Source organism: Tyto alba, unplaced genomic scaffold (genome assembly GCF_018691265.1).
Source record: "Tyto alba isolate M040663 unplaced genomic scaffold, T.alba_DEE_v4.0 Super-Scaffold_8, whole genome shotgun sequence".
Classification (NCBI taxonomy): domain Eukaryota; kingdom Metazoa; phylum Chordata; class Aves; order Strigiformes; family Tytonidae; genus Tyto; species Tyto alba.
In genome coordinates, this window is record NW_024881329.1 from 7,056,362 (window position 1) to 7,070,041 (window position 13,680).

Below are 13,680 nucleotides of genomic sequence, written 5' to 3' on the forward strand. Positions count from 1 at the left end.
CAGAAGCAATATGGAGTCTTTGTTTCTGAATGTAAATTATAAACATCTGAACTTCACAATTCAAGATCAATCCACAGGGGGACAGCAAAAGAGTACACATAGAAGATGTCAAGAACAGGCATTATTGTCAAGTCCAGGCAGAGAAGCCTTTAAGGATACTATTTATTGGGGGAAAAATCTGCTAAGAAACCTCTAGAAATTTTCTCTGGGACATTATATTGCTTAAAATAGAAAACTTAATTCCCATGCTTCTGATAGCCATTTTTGTGACTGAGAATTCGGTTTTCTTCCTGAAAACAGAGAAATATATATACCTAGATAAGCAGATCATCAGGTCTTTCTGCCACCTGGTTGGAAGAGGCAAACATCCCCATAAAATAATAATAGCTGTTAGAGACAGGATTTGCTTGGGAAGTCCAGGTCAACTCTGAGACTGTCAGGGAACTACAATCTTGGAATGCTGAGGCAGAGCAACAGAGACTAAAGCTAAAGGAATCTTACCCTTTGGAACAAAGGATGGTTTTTTCTACATTTAATTTACTTCATATTGCTGACTAATTTACCTAAGAAATAGGCAGAATAACCAGATTGTCATTTTTTTTTGTTTGTTTTAAAGCACATAGAAAATGCTTCTAGCATGGGTCACATGGTGAATGGGCATGTCCCATAAATCAGGTCATATGACTCTAAAATAGTGATGGATCTAGACTGTGTCTCCTCCCTCACTTCTGAGGCCAGTTTTCTGTCTTTCAGGTGAAAATCTGGGGGAAAAAAAAAAATAATCTTCTTTCAGACTTCCTTCATGGTAATAAAAAGCTTCTTAGATTTTGAAACTGACTCAGTCAACCGAAGACACCAAAGACATCTGGTCTCCCTAGAGCAGAGCACAATCTGGCCTAAGCCAATGCACAGCTGTAAGAAACAACTTCACTTGTCTAGCTGGTCTAATTGGAATCAGGGTTTGAGTATGTGGTAGGAAACTTAATTACTCCCATTTTAGAGGAGGCAGAAAGTGCAGACATCTAGTCCAACTGCCACTAACTCAAGCAGAGTGGTCAGGAAGTCATTCTTGTTGCCTTCCTAGAAGGTAATATTATTCTACTTAAAGAGGAAAAAGAAACAAGAAACCGCGTCCTTCATAAACACAGTTTATGAGCTCACCTGCTCAGAACCAAGACTGAAATCACAACCTTCACGTAGGCAATGATTCTGTTTTGGAAAAAAAAGATCAGCAACAAAACTCAGAGGCTGTTCTAGATCTGCTGTTTCATTTCTTGAAGGATTGAAGACAAAAAGACAACAAACATGGCAAAATGCATGTATAACCATCTCTGAGTTACAGCTTTATGATTGGTACAGCCTGCAGCAAAGGCTGTTGTTTATAGTTTCTGCAGTAAAGAGCCCAGCACCAGCTTGATTGTACTGTGAACCTGGCAGGCAAGGGCAGAAAATAAAAACTGCAATGAATTGTGCTGACATCACATGTTTCATCTGGAGAGACTTTACAATGAGTAAGTGCAATGTCTTCCCAACTTTACATATGATTGAACAAAAATGCAGAGAAGTTAAGTTGTTTCTTCAAAATCAAAGCAGCAGTAATATTAGGAATTGATCCCAGGAATAAAACCCTCACCACATTAAGCTAGTAAAGAACAGCAGAGTTCTTCAACTGAGCTGAGATTTTACTCTTCCAACTGAATCTCTTGCTTTGCAAGTTGGAGCACATTGTCTTATCTGCATCAAATCCAAATTTGAAGGGAAGAATTGTAACTAAACAGGCGTTTTGCCTCAAAAAAAAATTAGTGGTTAAGACAGAGAATCAGTGTTGGACCCCTGAAATGTAACAATCCATAACACTGACCACATAATGCCAGTCAATACTCTTGCTTATATTTTATATTGTTCAAATATATATGCAAAGAAAGAGATAACCAGTTAAAAAGAAAGAAAGAACATCAGGGAATGATATAATGGCATGGTTAAAGTTCAGATACAGTCATCTTGTTTCTTGTTTAATTTCTTAAGGTTTTTAAAATAATTATGCAATTTACCACCTCTCTTTCTAGCTATATTAGTTGAAAATATGTTTTCTCAGCTTGACCTAGTCAATACTGGAAAGGATCACACAATTTTAGTGTATAGTTTACCAACTACAGTTCACAGCCAGAACATCTAGTCATCATTATACTAACGTCAAAGCTGGATATTAACGGAGACCTGTGCAAGAAAACTGTGCAGATACCTTTTTATGACCTAGTTGTCCTTATGTAAAGGCTTTGTGTTGCATTTTTACTCACAGTATGTAACTCTACAAAAGTGTATTGAACTGCAGAAATGATGTGTGAGCATGCAGTTGAACCATTTGAGACTATTAAGTATTACATGCAGCTGTTCTTGAAAATAATTTTCAAGAACTAGACAGGAAGCTTAGTCCCAATGAAGTCAGACCTGACAGAGGCAAACCACCAAGCTTGGCTCCTAACCCTGCATTTCTTCTCTGGGAAAGATCAGCTGATGGCTCAGCAGCGGAAGGGGGATTCCTCCTCTGATCCAGCTGGGAGGGGTAGCTCCCCCTTCAATATTTCTTTTGCTTCAAGAAGATACCTTTAAAAAGAGGACTCTTCATCAGCTGCCTTCCCCTTGACCACTAAAGATTCTGTCTAATACTTCTCAGCAGTTTTAAGGACAACAGGCATCTAACATAGGCTGCACTGCTCAAACTCTACTTCAGGCTCCCTGTTCTTGTTAGGCCATACCAGCTTCTATACATATGGGAAAATGAGAAACATAAAGCAGTTGTCAAAGAGTAATAAATTCCTCAGTATTCAAAAAACTCAGACCGAGTAGTAGTACTGCAAGTTCCTTACATCCAGGCAGGGATTTAAAAAAAAAAAAAAAAAGTCTAAAAGACCTGTTAATATTCTTCTAATTAAAAACCTTGCTCTCAAAGTCTTTCACTTTTAAATGTTAGGCAACATTTAAAAATCAAAACTTCTTTATGTTAAAGTAACATCTGTTTCTGCTCTCCTTTTGACCCTACACTCTCCCATGTAAGATAAAAAAGGAGGAAAAAGTCTACAAAAGGAAAACTCAAATGCCATGAAAAAAAAAAGAAAAAAAATGGAAGAGCAGAGAAAAGGATGTGAAACCTAGAGGAAGAATAGCATTAAGGGTTTCAAATCCCAAATGAGACAAAAGGTCTCAGCTTCAGAGTCTGCAGCATCCCCCAAACACCGAGAAAAGAGAAAAGAGAAAAGAATTTAGCAGAAAAAAAAGCAGCAACCATTTCCATCTTCTCCTTCCAGCTTAAAAGACTTTCTCTAGCTCAAACTTTTCTGAAACATAATTCACTGATTTTAGACCTAGAAATAACCACTTTAAAAGGGATGTGTTCACTGCACATTAATTCTTTGTCTGCCTGAATAACAGATCAGAAGCTGTTAGACTATACCTCCACAACTTCACAGGTAAGGTGAGAATACTAGCAACACTGAAGAGACAAGTGGGAATGCAGGGAGAAAAAAAATATACATAAACATACTGTGCACAAACATACATATTTCATATTTTTCTATGTAGAGTCTAAGATGATGGTTAAAGTCAAGAAGGCCCTGAATGATAAGTGATTGGCTAAATCCTTCTTCTGACAGTGCTTAAACTCCATTAAGACATCTGACTCTATACATTATACTGTTGAATTTAGGGATGAACCTTCCTGAAAAGATATTTTGATGTTCCTTTGAGGTAAAAGAAAAAAACCTTCTATCCAGAAAATAAATATCTGCAGCAAGAAAAAGAACATGGCACATTCATATCTATTTTCACCCAAAACTAGAGGCTAAGGTATCTGGAAATTATCACTTTATCTGACAACTCTTATACAAAGTATTTTGTTATAAAACTAAGCAATCTCAATGTAATACTGATTGTTACAGAAGCAATACCTGCTTCTATAAAATGGACAACGATTATCTTGTTTATTGTTAAGTCCAGCACTCGGTTCTAGATTTCTTATCTGAGCTAATCTAACACTGCCTGGGAAATGAAAGAGGATTTCTGGTTTTCAGATAGTGAAGGAAGGAAAAGTTTGTTATCATTTGCACACAAAAGCTTTTCAGGAGTCAAAAGACAGAACACTTTTAGAGGTGCTTGAGCAGGAAAATACTTTCTGCAGGCAACACACAATGCATCCGACACCCAGCTCCTGGGCAGAATTTCATTTATTTATATCATCATGAAGGGTGATAACTAATTATTGCTAGCTGTCCTTAGAGAGGGTCTGTAGAGGATATACTGTGAATATAAGATGAAATAAAATGGCACAAATGAGAAAAAACCTCACTGTTCCTTTCCTGCATGTCAGCCATCTTTCTCACATTTTTCTCTTACAGTGAGCATGCTCCAGTTTATTTTAGCAAATTACGATTTTCTTAAATCAGCAGTAATGCTGAAGTAGTAATGTATTTAGAAATACTGTATAGTTTTCTATAGGATAATTGTATTACTTTAAAGCTCTGCATGAAAAACAGGACATTTAAGTTTGAGGGGCTCTTTTATAACATATTATGATAATTAGACCATATTTTGTTGTATTGGCTATGAATCTTATTCTTACTTTGCTTAATTATTTCAACATTTAGCATAGCTTAATTCTATTTCATCTATTTTACTGGCCAGCATGACTTGAACATTCAGAATGGACCATAAAAACATATTCCAGAATAAAATGGTCTATAAAAACATATTCCAGAATAAAACCTTGAATCCATAAAACATATTCCAGAATAATGGTCCATAAAAACATATTCCAGAATAAAACCTTGAATCAAAAAAATTCCAATCCTACTCAACTTTAATCTATGTGTCCTTAGGCAAATGTCTACTGGCTGGGACATAATAATATACATAATGGGAAAAGTTAGTAACTATATTATATCCCCCAAAAGTATTAAAGTATATATATCAAAAGTCAAAATGGCAATTTAGAACACTCTTATAAAATATGAGATTGTAGTATCATTTTTCTCTCTAGCTGAGTGTGTTTTCCTCATTGCAACACCTAGGCACAGTGCAAATAAAAAAGCAAAATATTCCATTAAAATGTCATAATTGACAGACATGCCCTTCCCCCCAATATAACAATGAAATAACTACCCTTTTGAAAGGTAATCTACTCAAACACACACTTGTTCAGGAATTTGAAGGAAGACTTCTCTTGAGGCTGTTGCATTACTAAAACTGCTTGACTAGTAACACTGACAGGTCTTAAAAACAAGATGAGCAGCACTTAGATTCCACCTGAACATCAGGTGCTCAGTATCAGAACAACACAAGGTAGGATTTTATAGTCTCCATTGCTGCAGAAATAACAAAGAGTCAGCTCAGAAACTTACTGCATCACACCACAGAAAACATCACAACTTTCTGATGTAGTTTTTCATTCCAAGAAGGAATGTAAGGGGTTATTGGGGATGAAATCTTCTCAGTTCTAGGAAGGAAGCCATTCAGTTCTCTGTTCCTCTAGGTAATGAGATGTCCTGCAAGCCGCAAAAGGCCTGGAACTAGTCTGTTACCTAATAAAGTCAAGTATATTTTTTCAAATGTCCATCTTCCTCATACAAAGAAGGAGCTTGCTATGCTACCCACAGAGCAAATTGCAAAGTCACAGCTGACAGCAGAATTAAGATGAGGGCATAAATAAAGAAGGAAATCAAAACTTTGAGAGCATAGAGGAGGAATAAAAAAAGAACATGAAGAATTTTACATATGTAATAATAGTATACAGCCATGCCAACCACCACAGCTGATGTCCTTGACTTTGCCCAAAGAGCAATATAGCAATTACAGCTTAACTCCATCTTTCATAAACACTCCTGGAGCTGGAAAACTACGGAGTGCTATTAATACAAGCTAAAGCAACCCCAGTAACCCCTCTAGAACAGCAATAATCAGTTTCTAAGGTCCCGTGTGCCTTGATTTCCACAGCCTGGCTCCTATTTAAGGGTACACAGAGTTTTCTGTGGCAGTGCAGATCCCAAATCTACCATAAATCATCTTTTGGCTACTTCAGAGGTGGGAAGGGGATGGACTTGTGAGGCCTGAATTACTGACTTTTAGTTATATTCACAATGCCTCAGAAACAGAAGTAGATTAACAGAGCTGAATAGCAACCTCCCCCCCTTAGTAATAACTACTGAAACCCTCAAGCCTCATACTTGTTACTCTGCTGAGGCAAAATTAATCACCAAGGTTCTAAATAAGCAGTGCCTCCAAAGCACCCCAGCACATGGCAGTACCTGAGAGGAGCAAAATCATTCCCTCTGACTTCAACTGTGCATTAACACAGACCTTTAATTTTCTGTGTCTCTTTACTAAAAAAAAAAAAAAAAAACTGGTGAAAAAGAAAGGGAAATGCAAAAGTACATCAGCAGTATTTGCCAGTAAAACTTTCAAACCATCTACCACGCAGTTAGGACTTGATCCAAAGCCCACCAACGTCAATGGGCTGAGGATCAGAACCTTATTCAGCTTTTGGAGCTAATTCATCTTTGAACTGACGATTGTATATTTAAGCTGCAGTCTCCACATATATCTTATTTGCCTCAAAGCTCTGTCCTGTCAAGTTTTGAATACCTCCAAAGGTAGATAATCCACAGCCTCTCTGGGCCACTGTGTCACTGTTTGGACATCTTCATGATGAAAAAAATTCTACTATCTTAGAAAAATAGAACTTCAGGGTTTTTTTCTTTTCTTTTCTTTTTTTTTTTTTTTTTCCAAAATCACATTGAAAGCTGTCATATTTCATAATGCTCATAATAAAAAGGAACAGAAGCAAAGAAAGAAGGAGCCACATGTTGACAAGAACCAAGAACCGAAGATATGAAAACAACTTAGGTTTGACTATGTCAAAAGAGACATAGAGCTGAAACCTCTTGACTTTTACACAAGTGTGCTCAGACAGCATCTTTCTGAGAAATAGCTCACCTGATCTCGGGAATACGGAGTATCCACTATGTGTTTGTCTGAACATGCTGCTAGAAGAATCTTCATTGCATTTAACTGGAGCAATATTTCACAAGCCATGGTGTCAAAGAAAGTAATATTAGCAAGAGCTGCTGAAGCCAGCAGGAAAACTTCACCAGACGAGGCTTCTTGGCACAGTTCTAGGAATGCAGAAAATAAGTTGAATAAAAGTCATTCCTTCATTTCAAAAAACATGGTTAGGTGTTTCAAAACAATATTTAAGTATCTGCAACTTGCATTAGTAATCTTAGAATCTAAGACCAAGTTCATAATCATCAAGATAAAAACCAAACAATTATCTTAATTTTGTCAATTATATAATATGTCATATAGTTAGGGTGCTTTATAAGCAATATTAACATTAGGCACCTTCATTTGAACCACAAAAGCAGGGAAAGAAAAATATGGAAAGGTAAATATAAACATAGACACCAAGTGTTTCTACCATTCGTCTAATTAATGAGATGGTCTACCTAGTATACCGTTATACAGGGAACATTCCACTGAATGTTGTTCAACATAAAGCTTGATATAACTAAATACAGGAGGCAGAAGGCTAATAGTAGCTGATCCATAAGAGAATAATTCTGCTATATATCCTATTCTTTAAAACAAGATATGCATACATGTTGACTATCTCTCAACCTATTTCTCCATAGTCAAAGATCATCCTGCATATTTTCCAGCTTCAGTAAGTGCTGAAGACCCATCTACCTGTTAATTCCTTGCACGCAAGTATTTTAACTAAGATCTGAATCACCTGGTAATTGGATTTCACCATGGTTTAAAAATTAAACGTATCACAGTAATTGAATTACTAAATTATAAATATTACAAGAAAACTGGTGTGAGATTACTGAAAGAGCTCTTCCAAAGTTATACGTGTTCTATTTTTAATGCTCAAATTTCTTGGGCAGAGTATATACTACTAAAATTCCTGTGGAACTTAAACAGTGACAATCAGGGAAATGCTCCACCTGCTAATATCTTCTGGATAGGCTGTTCAGCTTGTCCCTTGACTATGGTACACTGTAATAACCTGAAGAATCATCTTAAATAAGTCAGGTCAGATGACTAGCAGTGTAGCTACAGCAGCACCAAGCTCAGCACAGGTTAATTTTGCCCTCTAGATTCAGGGCAGGTTCAGGACAGCTCAGTAGAGAAGTATCCAGATGTATAGGTCTATTATACATGCGAAATCAAACTAGATGACCCAAACTGCACTTTCTGACCTGAAGCTCTGGGAAACTGAATTTCCAGATCAGAGATAGGAAGAGAACACTTGACTGAAAGCTTCTGTGCTGGACTACAGTGCTAGAAATAAGAGATTCCTCTCTTTAGGAAAGTAATGAGAACTATTATCTTATTTTTCTGAAGTGTCCTCACTGACCCAGGTTGAGGAGAAGCTTGCTGTTACCTTTGCTTCATTTTACCATGGATCAGAGGCCTAGACAAGAAAGACAGATTTCTTTATTTTCTGGTAGCGATGTCCTTAAAATATACTATACTGTATTTTTTTGTTCTGAAGTATCATACAAATGTAGATGCAAGCTTGAGTGCTAGCAAGTTTAGAAGATATAACAGGCATAAAGGTTAGCAACTATTAGAAACTGCTCTTTTACAGACAATCACGGGACAGGAAGATGCTTTGCTGAATCTTTCCTGTGGCTCTTACGATAGAATTTCATACAGATGTTATTTTGACAAATAAGTATAAATTCTATGCAAATATGGACTGGCGTAAAAAATAGTATGTAATTGCAGAATTTGTTATGGAAAGAATGGCAAACATTATTTAGGGAATATTTCGAATAAGAGTCCTACCCCAACCTGATATTTTAACTGTAGAGACTCAAAAGTCCCATAAAGAACTTACTGACAAGTGCTGTTACAATTTCTTCCATATTTTCCAGAAAGCTGCTGAGGTGCTGAGTGAACGTGAGATGTGGAGATGTGATCTGTGCAATTACTGCCGCTGCTTCTGCATGAGTAGCTTCAGAATGGCTGTTATCAGTAAGGATGTCAGCCAGGCACAGTATCCCATCAACCTATGGAAGAAAAAAAAAATAATGTATAGGTTGGAAATACTCCAGGAAATGCTTTTGCAACCAAAGACTGGTATACAGTTCTCTTTTCTTGGCTGTGGCTTAACTACTCAGTTTATTTTCAAAAAATGATTTAAACTTGGTGGCATTTATGATGCAAGAAGTTTCAATTTAGCAAGTACAAATTAATTCAGCATAAAAGTTTGTTGACCAGCAAAAAGTCTTGCATTTCCTTCTCCCTTAATGTTTCTGCTGAATTGATTTTGGTCAAACAAACAAGTCTTTTTGGACAGATGTCTCCAGTTAAACACTAATCCAAAAATAAACTCTGAAAAGCAAATGCTAACTGCTACTATGCCACAACCTCATTTAAGGTCTGGTCTGAGTGTGTCCCACTGCAAGACTTGAGTCTGAGTGTGAAATAAGTTCTTCACAGACATATATTTTTACCACTTTTTTTCTGAACTTGTCACAAAGCCCATGCAGTATCAAAAAATACTATTAAGGAGAAACCCTGGTCAAGCTGCACCTGATCAGCTTGCACAGCTCTCACATTAGAGCTAGGTCCATATATCCCTTGCTTACTTGGAAAAGAAACAGAAAAATTAGTAAAATGTAAATAGGTTTGTGCTCTTAGAGTGTCTGAAGTGTTTTAAACTCACTCCTCACACAATTTAGGCAGATACATCATATATGCACACCTTGCTCTGGATTGTAGGAGACCCACTGACACAACGAAAGACTGCAACAGAGCGTAGCCAGTGGGACAGCTTAAACTGCAGAAACGTATCGTCTGTTAACAGCCAAACTCACAAAGGGAAGTTCTCTGTAGACAAGGACATAATATGTGAACTCTCAAATTAACAGGACTGTTTCTCCCCCCTCTTTAACATGTCTCTAAATAATTCATCGTGTTGTGAAGCAGGTAGGTAGACATGCTTAGAGGGGACAGAGCATGAAAATTTATGTAATTAATTATGGACATGTTTATGTCAAATGCACATAAATTCACTACTTAAAATCTTTATATGAATAAAACTAGTGTAACTATAGGGACAGTTTACAAATGATCAGAGCTTTTACAAACTTCATTGAGTAATTGTTTTAAAAATTGGCCATGTTTATTTATTTAGTTAGTTATTTATTCAGAGTTCTGAAAAAGCATTTGATTGGACACTTTATAGATACAAAGAGGAGTTATGAAGGCTTAGCACTGAAATATGCTTTAACAGTCAAACACAAGCAACGCCAGATTTGTGTTGTACACTCACCAAGGCTCTTTCTTAGGTCTGTTGTTCAGACTGCATTCTCTGTCTATTCAAAGCTTCCTCAGATCATGCACATAAAGTCCTATCCATTATCTCCACAAAGGGTATTTAGCTAATCTCTTAGTCTCATTTGTGTTATTTATTAATACAGAACTTTAAGTTATCTTAATTACTTATCCCGCAATAGGCATGAATTAAATTATTTGATAAGCACTAACAGTTACTGTGTTTTACAAGAAAAGCTCTCAGATTGATGGGAGCAAAAATTACCCTCTGGAAGATCACTCATTGGGATGCACTTTTTAATAGGCAATAGACTATATCATTGGAACTCTAATAACATAGATAAATACAAAAGAAATTATATCTCTATTTTTCCTCAGATTACAAATGGGATTTAGTATAGAAGCTCAAGTACTGGCAAGGAGAGGAAGAATAAATTTTCAACATTAAACTTTTTCTTGACAAGCTTTCAACATTAATCTACCTACAGCAAAATATTTCCTCCTAGTTATGGCAGAATTCTACAGCTTGAAACAGCAGATTCACATAATTCACTTGGCTTCAAGGTATATTAATAGATCTCAGTGTCAAGAATTAATATATGTCCTCACAAGTTGATTTGGTAGCCAAAGTGTGCTAGACAATATCATATGCAAAAAAACCCAACTCTGTCACCTTGAAACCTCCCCAGATCACACCTTGTCTGAGGTCCAAAGGATGATAATAACAACACTCAGTATAAAAAGTCAAATATATTCCAAGGCATTCAAAAATTACTTGGCAAGAAACTTCTAAGATCTAGTAACAGGATATAGCACTCTTCAGCTCTAAATTTACTGGTTAAAATTCACTTAGCCAACTCTTATTCAATGACCTCAACAAAAATATTTCAGAGAAGTTTTATGCTATTTCAGAACAAGTAATGGCTAATGAAACACAGGTACAAACACACAATTAGACTTTTCCATCACCACTGATTGTTTATATCTGCACTATAAAATCCAAGCTTCTAACAATACAAAGCTGTACTCAAATTTTAAATTACATATTTGATTTTTTTATTTGTTAAGTAATTATTTTTTGAAATTGGGAGTTGCTGAATTGTAAATAGAAGTGGATATATGTTTTTATTCAGCATTATCATATTTTGGATTCCTGAAATCCAGCACTAGTTAGTTTTTCTCCTTTCAATTCAGAATCAATTAAATTACCAATTCAGACTAAAATTTGCTCTAGAAATTTTTTTCTCCCATCTTAAATATAGAAAATAAAATAATTCTACTTCACCAGGCAACCCCACTTATAAGTGTCTAGCAATAAATTTTAAAATGACAGAGGAACAATCTAATAAAAGCACTTTAACATCCAAAAAGAAATTGCTGCTCAAAGCATTTTTATAATTAGCTTTCACACTGAAAGGAACTTTGGATGGATGCCCTGTTTTCTGTTTAATTTTGGTGAAGTAATCAGCTAAATGTCAAATCTGTTCATCACCTTGGCAATACAAAAGAACCAGTTAGCCAGATAATGCAAACAAATGAATTCCGTGAATGCAACAAGATGCTGTGGAGACCCTGCATTTGAGGAATAGCGTTCAGTAAATGCTTGATCACTAATATTTCAATATTGATAACTGGGAAAATGCCAGGAACTTACATCCTTATGAGCATAGCCCTGTTATAGAAACTTAATCCAAGTGACAAAATAGATGTGTGACCGCTTTACTGCATAGATCAAGTCTTCTGAAAGGAAATAATTTCTTTTCTCTGCAAAAGGAATGAATGAGTTCTGGGGCAGCCCTATTCTTTCTTCAGTATACCTGTTATTCCTCCTAAAGATATTAAAGTAAATCAGGCATCTGTTAAGGATACCAGTACAGAACTTGGGGTGAATTGCATTAATGACTTCATGATTTAAAATATTACACACAACAACAGTCTTAACTCTCTGCTTTCCACAAGGATGTTCAAGGCAGGCTTTCCATACCACTTCAGCAGCCAAGACCCATTGCCTTCTTTTTCATAGTGTCTGTCTTCATTTATATAAAATGCTGCTGAAGGCCTTTTCTCATACTATGACTTTCTCTAGCATTCCTGTTTGCCCATTCTTAACATTTAGATCTCTACATATTGGTGAACTTTCTCAAATGTTTTTTTCACGTTCTCTAAACTGATCTCTCCAGTCATCTTGCTGAGATGGGAAAACCTTAGAGGCTATTGGCTGATTTGCCACTGTCAAATGCATAGGTAACACTATCAACCTACAACTGGGTGCTTCTGGTAAGGTTCCAAAGCAGTTTTAACTGAAGAATGGAAGGGAGATGTTGAGATCCAGATAGAAGACAGCAAATGTGGAAATAAAATCAAAGGGGATCATCTCTTAAACACTGTCTCAACCTTCCCAGGAGGGTAAAGGAGAATTTCAAAAGAAGCTGCATCAAACAGACAAGAACTGACAGATCAGAGTTGAGCATGTTTTATCATTTCACACATGCTGTGTATTAGCACCTCCAGCTTGAAGCTAGGACAGGTTATATAGGTGAAGACGTGAATAATAGCAGACTACACAGAAAATGCATAGCTGGATAAAAACCCAAACACATTAAAATTTTCAGGATGAAGAAGAGGGGGGGAGAAAGGGAGGAAAAATTATCGTAATCAGAAAATGTTTGAATCTCCTGCTCAGCATTCTTTGAACACAATCTACTTCACTCCCCAGACCATCACATGAACCATGAAGTCACTTCACTATTCTGCAAGTCCACTGAAAATGTCATCCAGCAGAATCCCTATACTGTTATTTTGATGACCTATTACTCATTAAATTAATTCCTGATCATCAAGGCTAAGTTATATCCTGTGTCAACTTCTGTAACTTATTCTGCACCTGTAGAAGGCCTGTAAGTATTGTTTAATTTCTACGTTGAAGGAAAGGAAGGGAAAAGGACAAAAGTATTCTACCTTGCACACAATAATCTTTCATATTTGGACAGTTGCCCTGCCAAGCGCTCTGCAGATAAAAACTGCCTTAGCTCCACTAACTGAGAACTGTGCTGATTTATACCAGATGAAGATTTGGTCAGCTATTTTTAAAGTGAGATATCAATAGAGTGATGCCATTAAAATGCCCACAAATACTATTCCAAGCTGTCCTGGGTTGAGTGAATGGTGGAGTTTTTTGGTGGCAGGGGAGGGGGCTATCGGGGCGGCCCCCTGTAAGAAGCTTCTCGAAGCTCCCCCAGCTCCAAGCCAGCTCCACTTCTGTTTTGGAAATTGAGCCAATCGGCTGCGCCTCTGCGATAACGTATTTAAGAAGGGACGTGGTGATGGGCAGTCGGACTT

General features: G+C 36.6%; 1 protein-coding gene across 11 annotated transcripts in view; it reads right to left on the minus strand.

Moving 5' to 3' along the window:
- INSC (INSC spindle orientation adaptor protein) overlaps positions 1-13,680 on the minus strand; it is a 136,243-nt gene that overhangs the window by 14,764 nt on the left and 107,799 nt on the right. For all 11 annotated transcript variants that reach the window (XM_033006960.2, XM_033006959.2, XM_033006969.2 and 8 more), the window contains 2 exons: positions 8,900-9,071; positions 6,985-7,163 (listed from right to left, as the gene is read on the minus strand). In XM_033006960.2, the coding sequence (XP_032862851.2) occupies positions 6,985-7,163; positions 8,900-9,071 (351 nt within the window). The remainder of the gene's footprint in view (positions 1-6,984; positions 7,164-8,899; positions 9,072-13,680) is intronic.